We start from the raw sequence: 20,126 nt of genomic DNA on the forward strand, positions 1-20,126 counted from the left end.
TTTCATTACCTTTGGCTATATTCCCAGAAGTGGAATTGCTGGATCATATGGTAACTCTGTTTTTAACCTTCTGAGGACCTTCCATACTGTTTTCCATAGTGACTGTACTACTTTACAATCCCACTGACAGCATATGAGGGTTCCCTTTTCCCCACATCCACACCAGCATTTATCTCGTCTTTTTGACGATGGCCAGTGTAACAGGTGTGAGGTAATATCTCATTGTGATTTGGATTTGCATTTCCCTAATAGCTTGCGGTGTTCAGCATCTTTTCATGTACCTATTGGCCTTTTGTATATACACCATCTTTGGAGAAATGTTTATCGAGGTCTTTTGCCCATTTTCAAGTTGGGTTGTGTTTTTTTGCTATTGAGTTGCATGAATTCTTTGTTTTTGATATTAACCCCTTATCAGATGTGTGGTTTGCAAATATTTTTTTCCCATTCCATAGCTTGTCATTTTACTTTGCTGATGATTTCTTTTGCTGTGCAAAACCTTTTTGGTTTGATATGGTCCCACTTGTTTTTGATTTTGTTGCTTGCAAAAATTATTCTTGCTAAAATCTCAGGTAATTCATATTCACACTCCACTTCTAGGAATTATCTTAAGGATAAATCAGAAATGTAAACATAGGGGTGCCTGGGTGGCTCAGCTGGTTAAGCATCTGACTTTGGCTCAGGTCATGATCTCAAGGTTCACGAGTTCAAGCCCTGCATCAGGCTCTGTGTTGACAGCTCAGAGCACTGGAGCCTGCTTCAGATTCTGTGTCTCCCTCTCTCTCTGCCCCTCCCCAGCTCATGCTCTGTTCCTTTCTTTCTGTAAAAGAAGAAGAGGAAGAAGAAGAAGAAGAAGAAAGAACCAACCAACTGTGGATGTAGATTTATGCCCAGAGATATTCATCACAGCTTTAGAGTATAAAAAATGTTTTTAACCAAAAATACCCCTCTTCCTCTGTCCTCTCCACTCTCAAGGCTCCACTGGGCACCTCTCCTCTGCAGTTCTAAAGCCTCTGGACTTCTCTCTGTGGTCATGGTCTTGTTCTGGGGAAGACTTGCCTGCTTACCTGTCGTCTACTTCCCTCAGTCTGAGCTTCATGAGGACAGGGGCCACACTGCACTCAGCACCTGTTATGGTGTCCAGCACATCATAAACACCTGATCCATGTTTAATTTGCCCCAGCCAAGTTCTCAGTTCTCTCAGGTGGAGATTCAGACTAAGCAATAATAATGAAGCTTGGAGAGAATCCAGTCCATTTCTCCTAAGATATCTGTGTTGTGTGTGTGTGTGTGTGTGTGTGTGTGTGTTTGGGGGGGGGGGGAGGAATAACCTTGGAAATGTTACTGATATTTTCCTGGCTTTTCTGTTTGGCTTCAGAATGGCCTTATCAGCTTGCTCATTTTTAAAGTTTGTAGATTCCTCTAAACTTAAAATTTTGCTTAACATTTATTTATTATTGAGAAACAGAGACAAAGCATGAGCATGGGAGGGGCAAAGAGCGGAGGAGACACAGAATCCGAAGCAGGCTCCGGGTTCTGAGCTGTCAGCACAGAGCCTGACGTGGGGCCCAAACCCACAAACTGCAAGATCATGACCTGAGCTGAAGTCGGATGCTTACCTGACTGAGCCACCCAGGTGCCCCTAAACTTTTTTTTTAAGGCATAAAAACTATAATAAAGCTTTGCATTTCCAGGGCGCTTTCCCATCAAAGAGCTCAAAGCTTGACAATATATCTTAGTTTCTTGGAGGAACTAGTGACATTCTATAGGGGTAAGAGGGAAGGGAAGCATTCACAACTTAAATGACAGTGCTGTATCTGCCCAATTTAATTAAACTTGTTGCCATTTAAAGAGAAGTGCCCCCCATGAAGCTGGTTTTCCAGGAACTGAACCCTTCTTTTTTTCATTTTTTTCTCCTCAGAAAACTCTAGCTACAGCCTACTAGGTTACCTTGCTCTATGGTTGAAGTATTTCATCACCTATTGGTCTAACAAGAAAAAAGGAATAGCCCATTTTCCTGTGAACTCTAAATTCACATGATGACCACACCATGTCATTTATAGGAAAAGGCTGCCCCCAGAGCCACTCCAATTGGGGATCAGTTAAAAACCCAGGAAATGAAACCACCTCTCTGGGATCTGCATCTCCTTCACAGATTCTCATTGGCTTCAGGGGCTGCCTTCTGCTCCGTGTGTTGGGAATCAAGCCTCAGTGACCCTAGGGACAGAATTAGGAATGACGCCAACTGTTCATCACCATAAGAGACAGGACCTCCCCTCTGTCCTTACACCACCGACAAACTTTTATTTCTGACCAGGAAAGAGTTTCTCTGCCTTGGCCACTGTGTTCCCTCATCAGAGCTAATTTTGGGAATGACATCTTCCTCCCCAGGCTTAAGTCATAAGCACCAAGCCTTCCTTCCCTCTGTTGGATACTGCAATGAGCCTTGTATTAAACCGAAAAGAAAAGCTTTTTTTATTTGTATTTTTATTTTTTTTTACCAAGCCCTCTTGGTGCTAAAACATCTTGACATTAATTTGTGTGAAAATAGCTAGAGAACCAAAACCTAATCTAATACAAAAAAGAGACCCGGGTGACCTCAGGTTACAATACAAAGGGCTTCGTGGGTCCTGGGGATTGTTTGTAATACAGACTGTGGCAAATGTGAGCAATTGATTACACACCCTGTGGTTTTCCCATCAAAGAGCTGGTTATGAAAGGAAATAAAACTCCGCCATTAGTAACCGAAGACACACGTCATGATAGATACGGGCTATCTTTATGGGAGAGAACAAATCATGTACTTGAGTATGTTGCCTAGAGGGCTGTGTATGAATAAAAGTGGCTTTACACAGTTATTCGAATAATGATAATTTAATGATTTTACACTAAAAAACAATGTAGAGCTAACTAGAATTTTCTGCCTAAATATGAATGTAAAATTGAACAATGTAAAACTGGATTTCACAGCCACAGATTTTAATGGATTGTTTCTGTTCACTTGGGAAAGATTAGGTAGGGTGAGGAGTACTATATGTCTTCCAAAGACGTTTCTCTAAGAGTAATCAAATAGTGTAAAATGGAGAAAAATGGTTTGAATTCCAAGAAATCATTCCTCTTGGACCATGACAACTTTGAAGAAAAATATTTTCACAAAATTTCATTTTAATCATCTTCTTTACAAAGCACAATACTTAAGACTTTTCTAAATACAATTTTAGAAAATGAAGCAAAAAAATAATCTCCATAGATGCTGGTCGAGTCCATGCTGAATGCAAAAGAATTTCTTCAAAAACGATCCTTCCAAGCTTTTCAATATTCTCGACGGGTCCATTTTGTAAAGAGTAAAGATGGAGGCTGCTCAGGCAGTGGCTCGTCCGTTCCAAAATGTAGAATCCTCTTGCTGGTTAGCCCAAGGGGCAGTAACGACGTTAAATATGCCACCTCCTCCTTCTAGAATGACTTCTCCCTCTCCTTGTACAAAGAAAGCCAGTGGCTTCCGCGAGGGGAAGATGAGAGCTCTCTACATTCCAGGTTGCTAGTGCCCCACGAGGGCGCTCCAACCTCTCAATTTAATTATTAACAATCCTACTCTGTGTACACATCATATAAAACTATATCGTTAGGGATTTTCATGATGAGTAAAGGAGAAATCCAAACATCAAAGAATTCAATCCTCATTCTTCTATTAGGCGGTGGGAAATCTCTCAAGGCGTTAAGTTTAATGTAGAAATGCGTAGAAGAGTCAAGGGGTTCAGGAATGTTTTATGCCGCCCTTGGAAGCTTGGTGCTCCCAGCCCCCAGCACACTGCGGGCAAGGCTGCTGAAAAGGCAACATGTCCAGGCATGGGAATGTAGGATGGGAGGTTTCTTTCTCTACGTGCTCCCTTCCCTTAATTGCGCCCCCGCCCCGGAAGACCAGGGTGTCTGGGCTCCGTACGGACAGTACTCTGGAGGAAGTCGCAGCCTCAAGCAGCAAGGATGAGTATGTCGGCAAGAGGAAGGCGGGGGAAGGGAGAGACGAAGAAAAAGACATTTATTTGTAATACTTCTGATCATCGATAACATGTGGTGATTTCTTTTTTGCATTACTCCTTCCGTGTTATCAATTCTCATTCTTTGTGGTTGTGCAAATCCATTAATGTTTAGTACTTCCACTCGAAAACTCAGGAAATAGACAAAGCAGCTTTTTTAGAAACACATGAAACGTCTTCAGGGGCCCTTAAGGGACCACCCCCCACCCCCCATCCCCAAACAATCTTGCAATACAGTATGCCCCCTTATTTTCAGCTAAGGATGAGGAAACAGTTACACAGTCTAAGGCTGAGCTGTTCATTTGCTACAGAGATAAAGCGGACAAGCAAACACCAGTTTCCTGGGGACGGAAAAAGCAATTCCATAAATGCAAGAAAGATCCAATGGCCACACTTCAACAAGAGCGTGCCCCCATTCTCTTGGACCTGAGGAAGGGGTTACAAGAGAACAAGGCAAATGACATTATGTGAGTACAGTTTCAACAACAGCACACACGGATGACCCAGTGCAGGAAATAACACAACTTCCCCCCCTTGTTTTCATTGCATTTTACGTTTATTTATTTTTGCTTTCATAATGCATATTCTGTTCACGCAAAAGGTGCAAAGGACAGGAAGCAGGGGTTTAACTTGGCTGATGAAAAATCAAGCAGGGGTGACATTTCTAGTTCCATGAACCACCTACAACTAGGAGAACTTAAACGTCACAGCTGGCACCACAGAGCACGCCCAACTTCACAGCTGTCTCCTCTTGGGACCTTTGGCTAGGTGAGAGAAGCTTTGAAGACAGTGGCCTCTAGTGGACTTTGAGAAGTGGCTTTAAAAAAATGTGGGGTTTTTTTTTGTTGTTGTTGTTTTTTGTTTTTTGTTTTTTTTTTTTCGTTTTTTGGGTTTTTTTTTGTTTTGTTTTGTTTTTTGAATCATGGTAGCTGCATCACAAAAGCTCCAATCAAGAGGGTGGTAAAAAGAAGGCACAGATCATTGCAAATACCAGGTTTTCTCTTTCTCTTTTTGTAAATATACCATCATATATAAGCTAAAATTTATCTTAGGGTGGCGGGTTGGCTGGCAGGGGAAGGGACGGGTCGGACCTAAAATTGCATATGTAATAGAATCTAGAGGGGACACAAAGCGAGGCAGCTTTCTGCCCAAAGCAAAAGAATGGAACGCTCGCTCTGGACGATGTGGAATACAAACACTGGGGGAATCTGTGACAAAACACGATTAAAAAAATCATAAAATTATAAAGCTTGTAAACGAATAATCTGAAATTACATTTTATTAATGGAAAATATCATCAAAATAGTACCACTATGGACTAAACTGCCTGAGTTTTCGTTTCGCATGAGATCTCATAGTAAAAAAAGCCTTTAGCACAATTTGCTCTAAGTCACAACCAGTGCCATGCCCAGGATTATACCATGGGGAAGAGTCTCCTCTTGGATGGAATTTGTGTTGTGCTATCAAGACTTTTGTGCTAATCTTGCAAACAGGGACATGTTGAGGCAAACCTTTAATCTTTTGGCACAAGGTTATTTTGGCTGGGGCGGAAAATTTGAGTCTCAGACTCAGGATGAATAATGTGACATTTCATTTATCAAGTATTCATTTTGATTGAAGAGTTTTCTTTATGTCATTAACTTCCATCTATAAAGGAAAAACAAGAGCCGAACAAAATCATAATGAATTCGCCGGTGTGAGAGAAGCTCAAAGATAATCAACCTGGTCGACAAAGAAAATAATCAACGTGACACTTTTAAAGGTGAAACGGGTAAAAGGACCTCCGAATGACGAGTTGACGACGATGCCAGAAACGACATAAACCTAAGGAGCAGGCGCACAGATGCGGCGCGCTAGCAAACGGTGGATGTTTTCATTCTTGGGCTGCCAGGAACCACCACTTGTCAGAAGGGGCAGTAATTGCAGTGTCCTGGCCAGAGGGCGGAGCAGGCTCTCCAGACGTGCTGGACCACCTAGCAGGGTTGGAAGGCAGCTCCGGTTGGGCCCGGGGACGGGGGGGAGGGGAGACTGTCTGAGAAGCAGTTCCCTAACGTTTCTGTAAGTAGCCTGGGTCCCAGTGACCACCAAGGACACCAACTGGACGAAAGCTGAAAGTCTGCCTCCGGCCTTTTGCAACCCTCTGCCACTTGGTAACGGCTGAGTTGGCTCGGAGGGTGAAGGGGGACAGGGCTCCGATGCCCTGGCAGGACTGACACGGCCGTCGGTGAGAGGTAAAGAGGTGAAAGCAAGTTCTGAGTGCGGACAGCTGTGGTCTTTGGAGTTCCAATGACAGAAGCCCGCTGGCAGTGGGGTCCCCCCCAGCCCCATGCCCTCTGGCAGTTACTCTAATGAGGCCTTTGGAAATTGGAGGGAGCTTTTCACAGAGACGTTTCAGATAAACCCCAAACGAGAAACCCAACTAGGGGCACATTTAGTAAATGCCTCCCTTCCCTAAGACTTCCTGGATCGCAGGAGAGGATGAGAACATGAGCCTGTCCAATTCCAAGAAAATCGCCACAGGATTTGATCGCACATCTAAATCTGCAGAGAACTAAAAATCATTTACTTTCAAAATGAAGCCCCGATGCTGCCCCCAACCCGAACTGAGCCTCTCAAGAGGGAGCAGGACCCCGAGGGACCCACCTGCAACCGAAGCCGGATTTTCTTCTCTTCATCCAACTCTGACAGTAATTGCTTAATCTCTCGTCTGAAAAACAAATGGCCACGAAATGAAACAAAAGCTCAGACTTCCTCAATAAGAGATAAGAAGCCTCTTACCATTACAAAGTCCATGTGAGCCTTTTACAGACAAAACATGGACACAACATTGTGTTTCCTTTGCATTGTTATTGCTTGATATTTACCGCAGACAGAAAGGCTTGCTATTATTTCTGGGCTCCCCAAATGTGTAGCCGTCCAACAGGAGGTCTGAAATGACCTCTGAGATCCCTTAGTCCAAGCTTCTCCTAAGAGGAGAAGACGGGGAAGGCGAGGCCAGAGAGGTGGACGGACTTGCCGGAGGCCTTAGACTCCGGGTATCCAGGCTGAGATTCTGTCGCCTTCCCTCTAACGATCCCTTGGTTATGGAATCACTGGTCTTTAAGTGTATTTACATAATGATTTCCACTGCAGACATTTCTGTCACTCCCCACATACTTATTTTTCACAGAGTTTTAAAGTAATAAAAGGCTACTGCCTATGTTTCCAATGAGTCTCACAAAACCTTACAAATAGTAATACCTGGGATCTTGGGGTTAAGGTAGATGAACTGACGATATGGTAATCACGTCATCGAGAAAGCAGACACGAGTTAGGACATGCAGTCTAACGCCTTTTACAACATGAAATAATGAAGTGGGACACAATTAATCATCTTGCAAATTCAAGACTCTGTATTTAGGACACTTCAACCATCACCGCTCTGGTCAGAGAACTGTACTCCATTTTAAGGGATCAAACATTCCATCTAACACGTATGTTTTTACAAACTGGATTGGGAAATCAAAAACCAAGGACTGCAGAAACAGCATAATAAATAAGGTATAAGCTACACTGCGTGTGCTCACTTCAAGTGATGGTCCCTATACTTGGTTGGTGTCCCGGCCCTGCCGCCGACACACTGGGTTCTCTGACATTAACTAGTGGTGACTCATTGCTGTGTTTGCTCAAGCACACGCTATGCACCTCTATCTGAGTGGGCACTACTCAGAGCTTAGGAAAGAAGTAGCGGCGATCCTAAGCAGACAGCGCGACGGCAGGCAAAGCCTGGAGTCTGGCAGATCGGAGGAGTTGGTTGGGGGAGCCAGTGCAAAGAAAGGCACTGAGTCTTCAACCAGTAATCGGGGGCCCGAGTCCACAAAGAGGAAGGGAGATCGGGAGGTTGACGGGGAAGGGTCGGCGCTGGAGCAGGGGGATGAGGGGAGTCAGCACAGACTTCAGCTGACGGCTGAAAGGTACACGTGGAACGAAGACAGGAGATTTTAGGGGCCCGACGGCCGTGGGCACGGAGGCCAGGCTGACGACGGCTGACAGAGACGGGCACTGGAGAGCGGTCTCTGTGACCCGTTGATTCAACAAGATTGGCCGGGGAAGGACAATACTGGGCAACTGGGCCCGGGCCTCACGGCGGGGAGGGACATGGGGCGGGCTGGGGGGAGGGGGAGGTCCTGAAGCGCTGGCGGGTCTTCACTGTGAGGCAGGCGCAGGCCATTTCTGATGCTCCAGGCCCCAATCAGCGGCCCCAAGGGCTGAAGCCCTGGATCCAGGCCGGCCCGACTCAGTGATGGTCCTCTTCAGAAGGCTGAGGACCAGCGCTCTGGGATGTACTGGGGCCATGGGGTCCCTGTCTAGGCAGGAGACACACGTCACCCGGACACGGACGGGGCTGGTGGTTGGTTACCTAAACCTGTAACCCACAGAATCGGATAGGAGATAGGGACTTTAGAGAACTGGAGGCAGCCCGGCTGGCCCTGAGACACCCTCTCTAGATCCAGCCGGTTGAGTCGGCAGAGTTATTTGATGGATATCTTCCAGGGAAGGGGTAAGACCGGGGGACCCAATGTCATACGACACCTCCCAGCTGGAGCGGAACAGAACCTGAACGGAGCCGCAACGCTCCGAGTAAGTCCCTCGTAACCCTTGTCCTAGGGTGCTCTAGAGAAAAGGGGTTCTGATATTAGGTACGTTTCAGAAAACTAGCACACCATCCTGTCCGTCTTCCTGATGTCCAGCAAAGGCTGGGAGTAGTCCTTTAGAGAAGCCATCACCGTGTTTAACCCCAAATCCCCCAAGTATCTGGCCACAACACACATCAGGGACATCTGGCATGCCAGGCTTCTGCCAGCTGCAGAAGTGCTCCCAGGGCATGACCGTGGGTCTCCGGCCCACCGCCCGCCACTGCCCCGGCACCTCCCACCCAGAAGGCCAGGCGCCTGCAGGGATGCGCCGACTCGCCAGCCACCAGGCTGCTCCGTGTGCCCGCGAGCCCACCCGTGCTGCTCTGTCCGCTGGACTGCTCTGCTCTTGGTGACCCTAGATTGTCTTTCAAAAGCCCATTCAGGGGCGCCTGGGTGGCTCGGTTGGTGAAGCGTCCGACTCCGGCTCAGATCGTGATCTCAGGGTTCGTGAGTTCAAGCCCTGAGTTGGGCTCTCTGGTGAGAGATTCTCTCCCTCGCCCTCTCTCTCTGCCCCTCCCCTGCTTGCACTGTATCTCAAAATAAATTTTGAAAATATAAAAAAAAATTATTTTTAAAAACTCCTCTTTGGGAAACACCTCCATAGATGCCCCCCGCTGCCCCATTTCCCCCAAGAAAGAGCTAAGAGATCCCTAAACTCCGAGCGTCAGTTTACTCAGGTAAGGACCTCGCGGCGTCTAACCTCTTTACTGTCTTTGTCACCGCATACAGCGCCCTGGGTAATGTTTATGTGTGCAATTTATTTTCGCTTATGGGCCTTTCTCCGCATCTAAGTGCTCTGTGAGGACCAGGGGTGTGGAGAGCGTGTGTAGGCACGCACGGAGAGAGCCCCGAGTCTCCCAAGCAGAACATCTTGTGAAGCGTAAGGTCTTGGGTCTAAAGATCCCCCACATCTCTGTCATCCATGACAGCCCCTAAACGCAAGCCGATTACTTCGTCAGACAGCTCACTGAAGAAACGGCCAGTTTTCTGGTGCTAGAAGAAAAGCTGGCTGTTGGGCTCGTTACAAAGCGGTACACGTGCATACTTCATCTTGTGGGGATTTAAAGATCTTCCTTTTCAGCGGCCCGCCGTCCCTGCATGCAGCGGATCCGGTTTACGCAAGAAGCTGAGGGAAGCGAAGCCTCTCAGGTTCAAACCCAACTCACCCCTGCTGCCACCACCCTGGGGAAGCGGGCCGCGTGCCGAGGCAGGCGGGGACCCAGGCTTGCGGAACGAGGCCGTGGCCCAGCAGAGAGCAACCTGCGGGGTGGCCAGAGAAGGGCCCGACACTCACTTCTGCTGGTCCTTCATAGTCTCGATGATGCTCCTCAGCTCGCGGACCTGCGTCCTTAGCTCCTCCACGGCCGCCTGGCTGCTGGCCGCAGGCTCCGTCTTTGGTTTTCCTTCCGAGCCAAACAGAGACGGGGAGTTGGCTCTGTGTCCGGCTGTTCCCAAAGAGGATGACAGGGGGGAGGATGTTGCCGAGGACAGAGAGGCTGGCCCGCCACCACCACCTGCAGCCATGGTCCCTGGCTTGGGCGGCAGGGACGCCTTGTTGTCTGACACCTATGACAAGGGAAGGCAGAGAGGATTCAGGCGGGGGATTCGTGCTGAGTAAAGTCCCCCCCCCGCATCCCCGTCCCCACCGCCCAAGACACACTCGTCACACCCTGTCATCCACAAGACCCCAAGGGCCCCCTTGGCACAGGCATCCCCCCTTCACGTGCCTCCCCCTGTGTGCTTTAACTTCGACCACCCTTCTGGACAGGTAGTTCCTAACCGGTTTAGCGTGCAAGTCCGGAGGCCCGCCTGCTTGATAGGCTCTGCGAACTCCGAAGCGAGCAAAACACGTTCCCGGCTCCCAAGAGCTCAGAACACAGCACAGTGCAGACAGACAAGCCGACACACTGCAGATGCGGGGGAGTCCGCACACAGGGAGGTAAGACACAGAGCTGCGCAAGTACGCCAAAGGGACCGGCCATTCGGGAGGGAAGGTATCGGGGAGCTGCTGACGGCCCCATCCTGGAGGAGGAGGACTAGGAGGCGGCCGGAAGAGGAAGGGTGACTGGAGAGAAAGGTTCTAGGAGGAGGGAATGGGCTCGGCAAAGGCACAGAGACCGGGGAGTGAGAAACATTCACGGCAAGCGGTCACTCGGCAGCCAGGATGGCGCTGGGGACGGGGCTCAGGCCGGGGAGGTAGAGCGGGCTGGCGGAGGGGGTTAAAAACATCCTGCACAGAGCTAACGATGACAATGGCTGTAGAAAGGCCTAGAGGTTGGCAGGTCAGGAGGGCGAAGGCACGGCTGGGAGAGTCACATACAACGAAAGCTAGGAACGGGGAGGGGGAGGGTTGACAGACAGCGGCCAAGGGAGAAGGGAGAGGACAGCTCTGAGAGACACAGCGGAGGCAGGCTCAACCAACCAAGAGATGCAGCGCCCGGCCTCAGGGAGTAGACGCGCCGTGGGCGGCTGTGGTTCCGGACCGGCTACAGGGTCACGGGTGGGGACGGAGGAAGCAGGCATGGAGGCTGTACCCTTTGTGGCAGGAGGAACAGCGTGAAGGCCCAGAAAAGTTTCACTTCTGACACACTGAGTTTCAGGAGCCCGACGGATAGCCAAGGGGACATGCCCAGTGGGCAGAGGAAGGCATGAAAAAGTGAGCTGGGCCAGAGAAATCACCTGAGGAAGTGGTGCCATGGGGGTGAATAGCACAGAATTAGGAGAGAAGAGGCCCGATGATGGGGCCTGGGGACTCCCTAACATGAAGAGGTGGGGAGAGAAAGGACACCCCTTGGGGACTGGGGCAGAGCGGTGAGCGATGGGACAAAGCAAGACCAGAAGAGAGGTGTGGGTTACAGAGGTCCCCTGAGGGGTTTCCAGAAGGAAAAAGGGTTGGATAAGTGCATCAAAGGTGCTGAGAGGAAAACGGGGGCTGGGGGGCATTTGGTGGAACAAAGGAGACTGAAGACTGATCATGGCGGGTCAGCACCTGAACAGGAGGTGAGGGGTGTGGCCTGCAAGTGTAGAACCCTCTTTCCAGAAACCGGCCTGAAGATGGAAGGTGGGAGAAAGAGAAAGTGTTCAATGGAGAAGCTTCAGGAGGAGACGGGATGATGTAACGGTTCTGTTTGCTTTCAAAGAAGGGGGAGATGCTGAGCCGGATAATATCCTAAGGAAAAGACCAATGACGGGCCAGGCCGAAGACAGTGGAGACAGACCGGGCCGGCCTGATGGAGGAGTGCCCCGAGAAGGAGGCCGGGAGGGCACAGGCAGTGGGACAGTCACGGGCAGGAGGGCAAAGGGGCATCGGGCCACCCAGGGGAGGAAGCGGCAGCGAGGGAAAGTGAGATCCTGAGGCCCGAGGCAGGTTGGGGGGAGGGCAAGCAGCAGACAGGGCGCTGGGAGGCGAGGGGGTGAGTGACGGGGAAGTTGAGGCCGGTGGTAAAGCTTGGCAACGCAGCTGGGACTCTTCCAGCAGCAGGTGCCCAGGGCAAGAGCCAAGAAGGGGCCTGGCTGGCATGGTGAGGAGGGAGAGCGTGGATTCCGGCTGTGCTAGAGAGAGAGACTGGGCAGAGCGAGCCAGAAGCAGATGGGCCATCATTCCCAGCCTCCCCGCCCGCCTTTTCTCTGCCAAGTTACCATTGAGGAAAAGCGCTTTCTGCTGCCAGGGAGAGCGATCTGCCATCCCGTGCTTATTGCTGTAGGAGTTAGAGTAAGAGGGAAGAGGGACTGACATTTATGCAGCACTGGTCACGTGCCGGACGTCGCTAGATAATGGAAACGAGGATCAGTTGGCACCCACTTTCGACTGAGCAGGAAACGGAAGCTTAGGGACGTGGTTGAGAAATCCCCCAAGCTCACAGCTAATAACGGGCAGAACCGGGCTTCAATCCTCTCCTCTGCCGGCTGGACCCTCAAGCCCCGTACCATGACTGCCTGAGCCTGAAGATTCACGCTCTCCTGTCATTATTTTCTTTGCTTCTTTCCTATTCCTGGGTTCATGCTTTTCCCCACTTCCCGCTCTGCATTGTCACATACCTCCTCCAACCTACCGATGTCCTCACAGACTGACTTTCAGGCAACTCTTCAAGCGATGCTTCTTTTAGTATTTCCTAGGTAACTTTCTCTCCCAGCCCATTGCAGCCGGCAAATAGCCTTTCAAGCTCTGACAAGAGTTTCGGCCACTATGCACCCTGACCAAGGTAGTTCACGTGTAGAAGCAATAAACAACGTGACCCGACAACCCCCAGGAAGGGACAGGGGCTAATGGGGTGGGACCCTGTAAATCAGAAACATGAAGAGCCGCTGCCTACCAGTAGATGTCACTACAGAGACACCCCGGGGATGTCAGCCAGAGCGCAGCTATGGGAAAAAGCGGGTCTAAATCCAGTTTCTGCAAATGGAATCTTTTCATAAAGGAAGACTGCTTTAGTTTTGTGACTAACTACAATTGATGTGTTTTATAGGATCATATTTTTGCTTACTAGACCAGGTTTTTAAGAAAATCTAGACGTATGTGTAAATTCTTAAATCTGTGAGAAGGAAAAGCCTACATACCCTGTGATTTCTTTGTGTTCGTTCCTGCTTCAAGTGCCGTAAAAAAGCGGGTGTAGTGTTCTGCTGTTAGAAAGCAGTTGCTAATGTTTATAGAAAATAATTCCAACTGACTGGGTTCTCTTAGCACGAGAAAACACATTCTTAGGCTGAACAGGACTAGTACAGGGTATCCTTCAAAAGCCGCGCGCAGTAGCTGAACGCTGCTATTCCGTTCCCTGGGCATGCAGTGAAACCAAAATGTTTTTAGACTATCGATTGATCGTAATAAATGAATCCATATCAGCTTTTCTTTAAGGGACTCACTTTAGTTCTTGAAAGCCACGTGCTGCCAAACATAACCTGTGATATCATCGGTTTTGAACACAAAAGCCAAGATCTGGGGGCAGAGCGCACGGCACTGAATGTACCTCACGTGCTCTTTGCCACACCGCTGGGCTCCTGAAGCTGCTTCGGCAGTGGTGGTGGTGGTGGTGGGGACGGTGACAGCGGCAATGGTGCGTGAGGGCGTGTGCTTGTGTGTGGCTGATGGTATGCCGAGGAGATCAAACCACAAGAGAAAACATGAAAAAGCCACAACTAACCTTGCATCTCAGACATTCCGCCCAGTTTGAGGGACTTTTTAAAAACACGCGCCTGGGGTTTTGATGACTAAAGTAATAACTGTTACTGAAGAATGACAAAAACTCGCATGGTCTGGCAATGGACTAAATGTTTGTGTCCTGCACGCCCCACCCCTGCCACTCGTATGTGGAAATCCTAGCCCTGAGTTGGGATATTAGGAGGCAGGGCCTCGGGAAGTGTGAAGGTCATAAGCGTGGTGCCTCAGGAATGCAATTAGTGCCCTTAGAAAAAAGACCTCAGACAGCTCCTCACCCTAGTTTCTACCACGTGAGGAGACAACGAGAAGTCAGCTGTCTGCAACCCACCATCACCGGAACCGGCCACGCCGGCACCCTGATCTCGGAATGCCGGCCTCCAGAACTGAGACCTAACTGCCTGCCGCTTCTAAGCCCCCCATCGATGCCACTCTGTTACAGCAGCCCGAACGGACTAAGACTCCCGTTTATCCTCGTCTGGGTTAGAACTCCTCGTCAGAGCGTACACGGAAAGGCAGGGATCCCTTGCCATGGCTGGTCACTCACTTGGGATATGGTAACAGTCTTTGAAGTTTTCTTTGATGCTTCCACTCCTCTGTGTCCAAGTGAAACGTGTTCCTCTTTATCTTCTTCGGGACTTGGGGAGTCAAAGATATCAGGGCTTGAAAGGGAAGACTGGATAAAGCCAAAAGAAAATGCTTTTGTCAGAATTACACCTTAGCTGACATAGCTTTTGTTCACATAATGTTGTATGCTTTTCAAAGCGCTCGACACTTCTACTTTGTTTCTCTCCTCATTATAACCTCGAGAGGCAGAAAGTGTGCTATATCTGGTGCACTAGAGACAGTGGCAGAACTGGGACTAAGAAGCAAGATTTCCTACAGCAGGGATCTTTCCATGGAATCTTTCCACTGATGGCCGCTGGTCATTTCACCCGTGCAGGCCTGCATCACCGTCCTTTCCGGCTCCCTCCATCCTTCAGAGCCTCCCGTCTTTCTGTAAACATCTGCTACTGTGTGTTGAGCACTGAGCTTGATACCGAACTTAGGTGACATGCCCGACACGGTCCCTGCTCTCACAAGGCTGACAGTCCAGTGCAAAGGGACACACAAGTCAAGAGGAGGCTGCCTCGAAGCTGCCTCTCCTTCATTCCCTCTGGATCCTTTTCCGGGACCACAAAATCCGAGGCGAAGTGAAGTGCCTACAAGAACTTTTCTGAGAGGAAACTGTTTCAGGGAGCAAGAGGTCACAGGCCCGGGGGCCAGTGAGTGACATTTCCGCAGCCCCAGAACACAGCCCTGCCTGCAAGGGGTGGGGGTATGGGGGGAAGCTCACCTCTAATGTGACGTCTACTGCTAAATCTCCACCCTCGTCGCCAGGGACAATCAACATCCGTGGTGGATTCTATGTTTGCTAAGGTGCATTTACAGAATGGCGGCATCTTTTGGTAAAACACGGGGATAATACTCCTACCCTTTCTGCCTCACTGTGAAGGTCAAAAAGCTGGATGAATGTGAACCAATTCACTGGAGTGCACGTGGACAGAAAAGATTACTGTGCTAGAATTTCCCAATTTTAGGACCAAACAAATGAAACTAAGCGTTCCTGTGGCAAGGAATCTTTCTAAACGACGAATCTTCCAGAGATCTCTTTGGGTGTGCTCATACTTAGCATAGAAGTGTGGCTAAGTGTGGGAAAACAGTCCTATTTAGAATCATCACTGGTGTCATTATTGAAAAATCATGCCTACATCATGCCATGTTTATCTTCTTCTGTTGACTATTTTCTAAGCCAGAAAACTAATATATTTAGGGATTTGTAAGCAAAGTTTGAAAATGAAAAGGTCTTACTTGTTAATCTTTGTTTCCTCTGAAAATCCAAGTACCTAGAATAACACCCCGAACTAAGCTTTCTTATTAATCTAAGCTTAACTGCTTAACCACCTTGCAATGCCTATATCCTTTCATTCTGAGATTTTATTCAAAAAGCCAGTTTCGGGGCGCCTGGGTGGCTCAGTCGGTTGAGCGACTGACTTCGGCTCAGGTCATGATCTCACGGTTTGTGAGTTCGAGCCCCACGTCGGGCTCTGTGCTGACAGCTCAGAGCCTGGAGCCTCTTCAGATTCTGTGTCTTTCTGTCTCTCTCTCGGCCCCTCTCCTGCTCACACTCTGTCTCTCTCTCTGTCTCAGAAATAAACATTAAAAATAATGGCTTTTTATTAAAAAGCCAGTTTCCTCCTCTGTAACCTAGAGTTCATGAGCTGTCAGCCAAAGCTTGCTCTTTGAATGCAATAAACATAAATCAGCTCAGAGCAGGGTGAGAGGCCCTGGGCTGGGGAATCCTGACTGGTGCATTTCGCCAATCATTCCTTCCAACGGCCTGTTGGGAATATGTCCATACCCACGATCCCATTTTGCTATGAAAAACCTACAGGTACTAAGCGGAAGAAGAGCAAATACGAATTCAAAGTACGCATCTACGTGGGGATGGATGGGAACGAAGGAAGAGAGTGATTATACTTCTTTAAAGCATAAATGTATCCTGTTATTTCAAGCCTTCAAATAAAATTGTTCCATATAAAAAATGCCCAACTTTGAGTCACTGTGCCATAAGCTTCCCATGGGCAGGGCCCATGTGTGTCTCGCTCCCAGTCGCAGCCTTGGTACCCGGCTCAGAGCGGAGTCCCCATGAGATAAATGCCTATAAATATTTGTTGAATGAGCGAATGAACGAAGGTGGTGGCTAAAAGCGGAGTGAAGATGAGGTGCCTTTACCCAGTCCCCCAAATATACATGAACCTCCAGGCATGAGATGTATGAACCAAGGGTGGGGTGTGGATGATAAACTGAGTTTCTCTGTATTTGATTCCGGATGCCTCAAGGCCCTCTAGACCTTGAAAAGTGGGGAAGAATTTATAGGAAAAAACAAAACTGAAGAAGGATTTATAGAGAAGATGTGGGAGGTAGGATCAAAACTCTGAGATACTCAGAAGCAATTAAATAGGTTGTGTGTATATGAGGCACGTTGGGGAGGGTGTGGAGAGAGTAAAGATGGTCGCGACACAGTACTCTATATACCTAAAGAGTGAAAAAGTAAGCCACTGTGTCAAGTCTTTCTCCCAAAAAGGTGTCGATACATAGTTAGGTTTGTTTCATTCAAAGAGGCAAAATAGCATGACTCAAACCACACCTCCCAAACTGAACAGATATGAGAGAAGAGGTTCAAAGGAAGTGGCATTCTTTTTCTTCTAAATGAGGACCTCTCAGGTGGGAGCAGTGACGAGGCGAAAGTAGAAAGTGTTCTGGAAAGCCTGCAAAAGGTTAATTCCTTGGCGTATCTGGGTGAAGGTCATAAGGTCTTAGACCTGCATTCCCAACAAGGACAAGACAATGTGATATACAGAGGTAGGGAGAGAGAGAGAGAGAGAGAGAGAGAGAGAGAGAGAGAGAAAGAAAGAAGATAGATGGGTAGGTAGATATACATACGCACATCGCTTGTGGAAGCATCAAGATATTTTCTCCAATGACATTCACTTCAGTGTTTATAATGAAGAAGTGGAAACTACATAAATGTCCAATAATCGTGCATGGACTAGATAAACTCATATATTCACAGGTTGGAACACTAGGCAGCCATTAAATGTGATGTCATGGTAGAATGGGTAATGACTGGGGAGAAGGGTACACCATATAAGGGGGGAGAGCAAGTTCCAAAAAACCATGTGCTGTGTGATCCCATTCTGAAGACATAAGGTTAGATGTACAGACAGAAGTTTAAATAAAAACTACAGATATACACTAAGCGGTTAACGGTTCTTAGCTCTGGAAAGCAGGTTACAGGTATCTTACTTTCTTCTTTATGCATTTCATTGTCGAAATTTGGTACAACAACTGTGTTACAGGTTTCCAGTACGAAAAGAAGTTATTCAAAATGACCCAAACAAAAAACGTCTGTAGGTTATCTGGAACGTTCTAACTGGTCTCTACTACATGACCAGGTGCCTCGTATGTTTACAAAACACCCTCCTAAAGGTGTGTGTGCGGTTCCGTGAAGGGGTGCCAATAATGGGGCTTTGGGAGAAAAAAGCTTGGCCGCTGCCGAGCGTTGGACAGCGGCAGGTCGCTCTTTAGCAAGGTTCTGTTTATAGACCAGACTAGTCTCACTCTCCTCTTCCACCCCAAAACGGGACATTTTCTTTCTTACCAATTGCATTTCAGGTTCAAAGAGAGATCACCCCGGAAGGAGAGAAAAGGAGAGTGGGACTAGGCAGTACCCACCTCAGTGGCAGATATGCGAAGAACAAGGAGAAAGGAATACTGCTTGATTCCAGAAGACGCTCAAATCACTTTTGCTCAGCGGTGTATCTCATGACCTCCCTCTCCTGGCTTGTCCTCCTATCAGCCACTTGCGGGAGTCCTTGGCCGGAGTCTCTAACCTGACCTGCTTTGTAGCCATAGAAGAAGCAAGGAGACACTTACGGATGTGAGGGATTGAGACGGAGGCCGCCTCCCCGTAGCTTTTGGTCTGCTTGTGGTTGGGTGACTGAGTTTCTCAGTAGATGATACCACAGAGTCAAAACCTTCTAGGTCTAAAACAAAAGGAAAACAGAGTTTTAAGAGCAGTAATAGGAGTGAGGGTAGGTTCTCATAACAGGCCACAAGCACCTCTTCTCCTTAATACTCATCCTTTCCATCTGGAATGCACCTCACCATTTATGAAGACGATTTCCATCCTCTTGTCATCCAATAAATGTGGTAGGTCTTTGAAAGCTACAGAAAGAAAGGCAAAGGAGGAACCCTCTTTCCTCCACTAATGTAAGTTCATTTTGGTAGATAAAACAGTCTCGCAGTCTTAACACAAAAGGCAGTTAGCACAAGGTACAATACCCATGGACAAGTGAACGCTCATCACTGATTCCCCAAGAGGAGAGAGGGCAGGCTCCCGTTCTGGTTGTACTACCACAGCCCGGCCATCAGCTTCCACCCTGACGTTACTACAAACTCCCTGGAGGTAGACAGCAAGCTTCTGCTTCTCCGGACAACTCCCAGAGCCCGGCACCATTCTGCTTCAAGAGGCATCACTCAATGGAGACATGATCTTCAGTCATCGGTCTGCTCATTCACTCACTCCATTATGACTGAGCGGTTACTCTGTGCCACACGTGGGGGCTAGATACCAGGCTATGCCAGTGAGCGTGGCAGAAAGGACCCTGCCCTCAGGGAGCTTACATCTCGCTGATGGAGGTCTCGGAGGAATACAGAATCATTTCAGCCAGATTATAACTGCATCTGGCAGGTGTCCAAAGGAAGGCCTTTGCCGTCTTCAACAAATTGGGCTAAGGGATCACACATTCTATCTAGTTCTGGGGGGTTTACAGATCAAGTGGAGATGCGTGTTATGTGATGCACAAAGGAATGGCTGGCAGAAAGGGGCCGACACTGAGGCCCGTTATCGCTTGTGACTGGGGCAACGCCACCCCTGCCGCCAAGTAGATTGTGTTTCACATGCCATGCCAGCCACTGCCTTCCCAAACCATTCTTCATTCTCCTTTTAATGGAGCCCCGGCTTTGTTTCGGGACAGTGTGCTCAGCTCCTGAGCTGAACCACGTTTGGTCTATGCCAATGATGGCAACCCTGCTCCTTTTTGCCTATGATTGGTCTAGAGGCTGCCACGTACCCCAATTTCGATCACTGAGGAATAAAGGGAGGTCTGCTGACAGTGTCTGGGAAAGACAATTTCTCTCTGTTGGGAGAGGCAAATGAGGAGAAGGCCATTCGTATCGTTGCCCTTTCTTCTTTCCTGCTCAGGGTGCTACTGTGCATGGATAGGATGCCTGGAGCTGTGACAGCCATCTTACAGCCATGAGGGAAGCAGGGCCAACGCTCTTGGAGATCTTGAGGATGGCAGAGCAGAAGAACAGAGAAATGTTGGATGACGGGCAACCCTGATGAGCCACCCACCAATCCTGGAATCATCGAGTGCCTGGACTTCTTGCTATGTGAAATTAATAACCCTCTGTTCTACCAGCCAACTTCATTTGTTTATTTTTGTTTTTCAAAAATTTTTAATGTTTATTTATTTTTGAGAGAGAGAGAAACAGAGCATGGGTCAGGGAGGGGCAGAGAGAAAGGGAGACAGAGAACATGAAACAGGCTCCAGGCTCTGAGCTGTCAGCAATGAGCCCGACGCGGGGCTCGAACTTAGTAATGGCAAGATCATGACCTGAGCTGAAGTCAGATGCTTAAGTGACCAAGCCACCCAGGTG

At 48.5% G+C, this 20,126-nt stretch overlaps 1 protein-coding gene across 10 annotated transcripts in view; it reads right to left on the reverse strand.

Annotated features, from left to right (window-relative positions):
- Window positions 1-3,142: 3,142 nt before the first annotated feature.
- SH3KBP1 (SH3 domain containing kinase binding protein 1) overlaps window positions 3,143-20,126 on the reverse strand; it is a 334,393-nt gene continuing 317,409 nt past the window's right edge. For 7 of the 10 annotated variants that reach the window (XM_019823637.3, XM_011291627.4, XM_023249325.2 and 4 more), the window contains 5 exons: window positions 18,339-18,448; window positions 14,407-14,535; window positions 10,002-10,273; window positions 6,675-6,738; window positions 3,143-5,678 (listed from right to left, as the gene is read on the reverse strand). In XM_019823637.3, the coding sequence (XP_019679196.2) occupies window positions 5,637-5,678; window positions 6,675-6,738; window positions 10,002-10,273; window positions 14,407-14,535; window positions 18,339-18,448 (617 nt within the window). In that variant the 3' untranslated portion in view covers window positions 3,143-5,636. The remainder of the gene's footprint in view (window positions 5,679-6,674; window positions 6,739-10,001; window positions 10,274-14,406; window positions 14,536-18,338; window positions 18,449-20,126) is intronic. The other 3 variants (XM_023249326.2, XM_023249328.2, XM_023249329.2) reach the window with 1 other exon arrangement.

This window comes from Felis catus, chromosome X (genome assembly GCF_018350175.1).
Source record: "Felis catus isolate Fca126 chromosome X, F.catus_Fca126_mat1.0, whole genome shotgun sequence".
NCBI classification, from domain to species: domain Eukaryota; kingdom Metazoa; phylum Chordata; class Mammalia; order Carnivora; family Felidae; genus Felis; species Felis catus.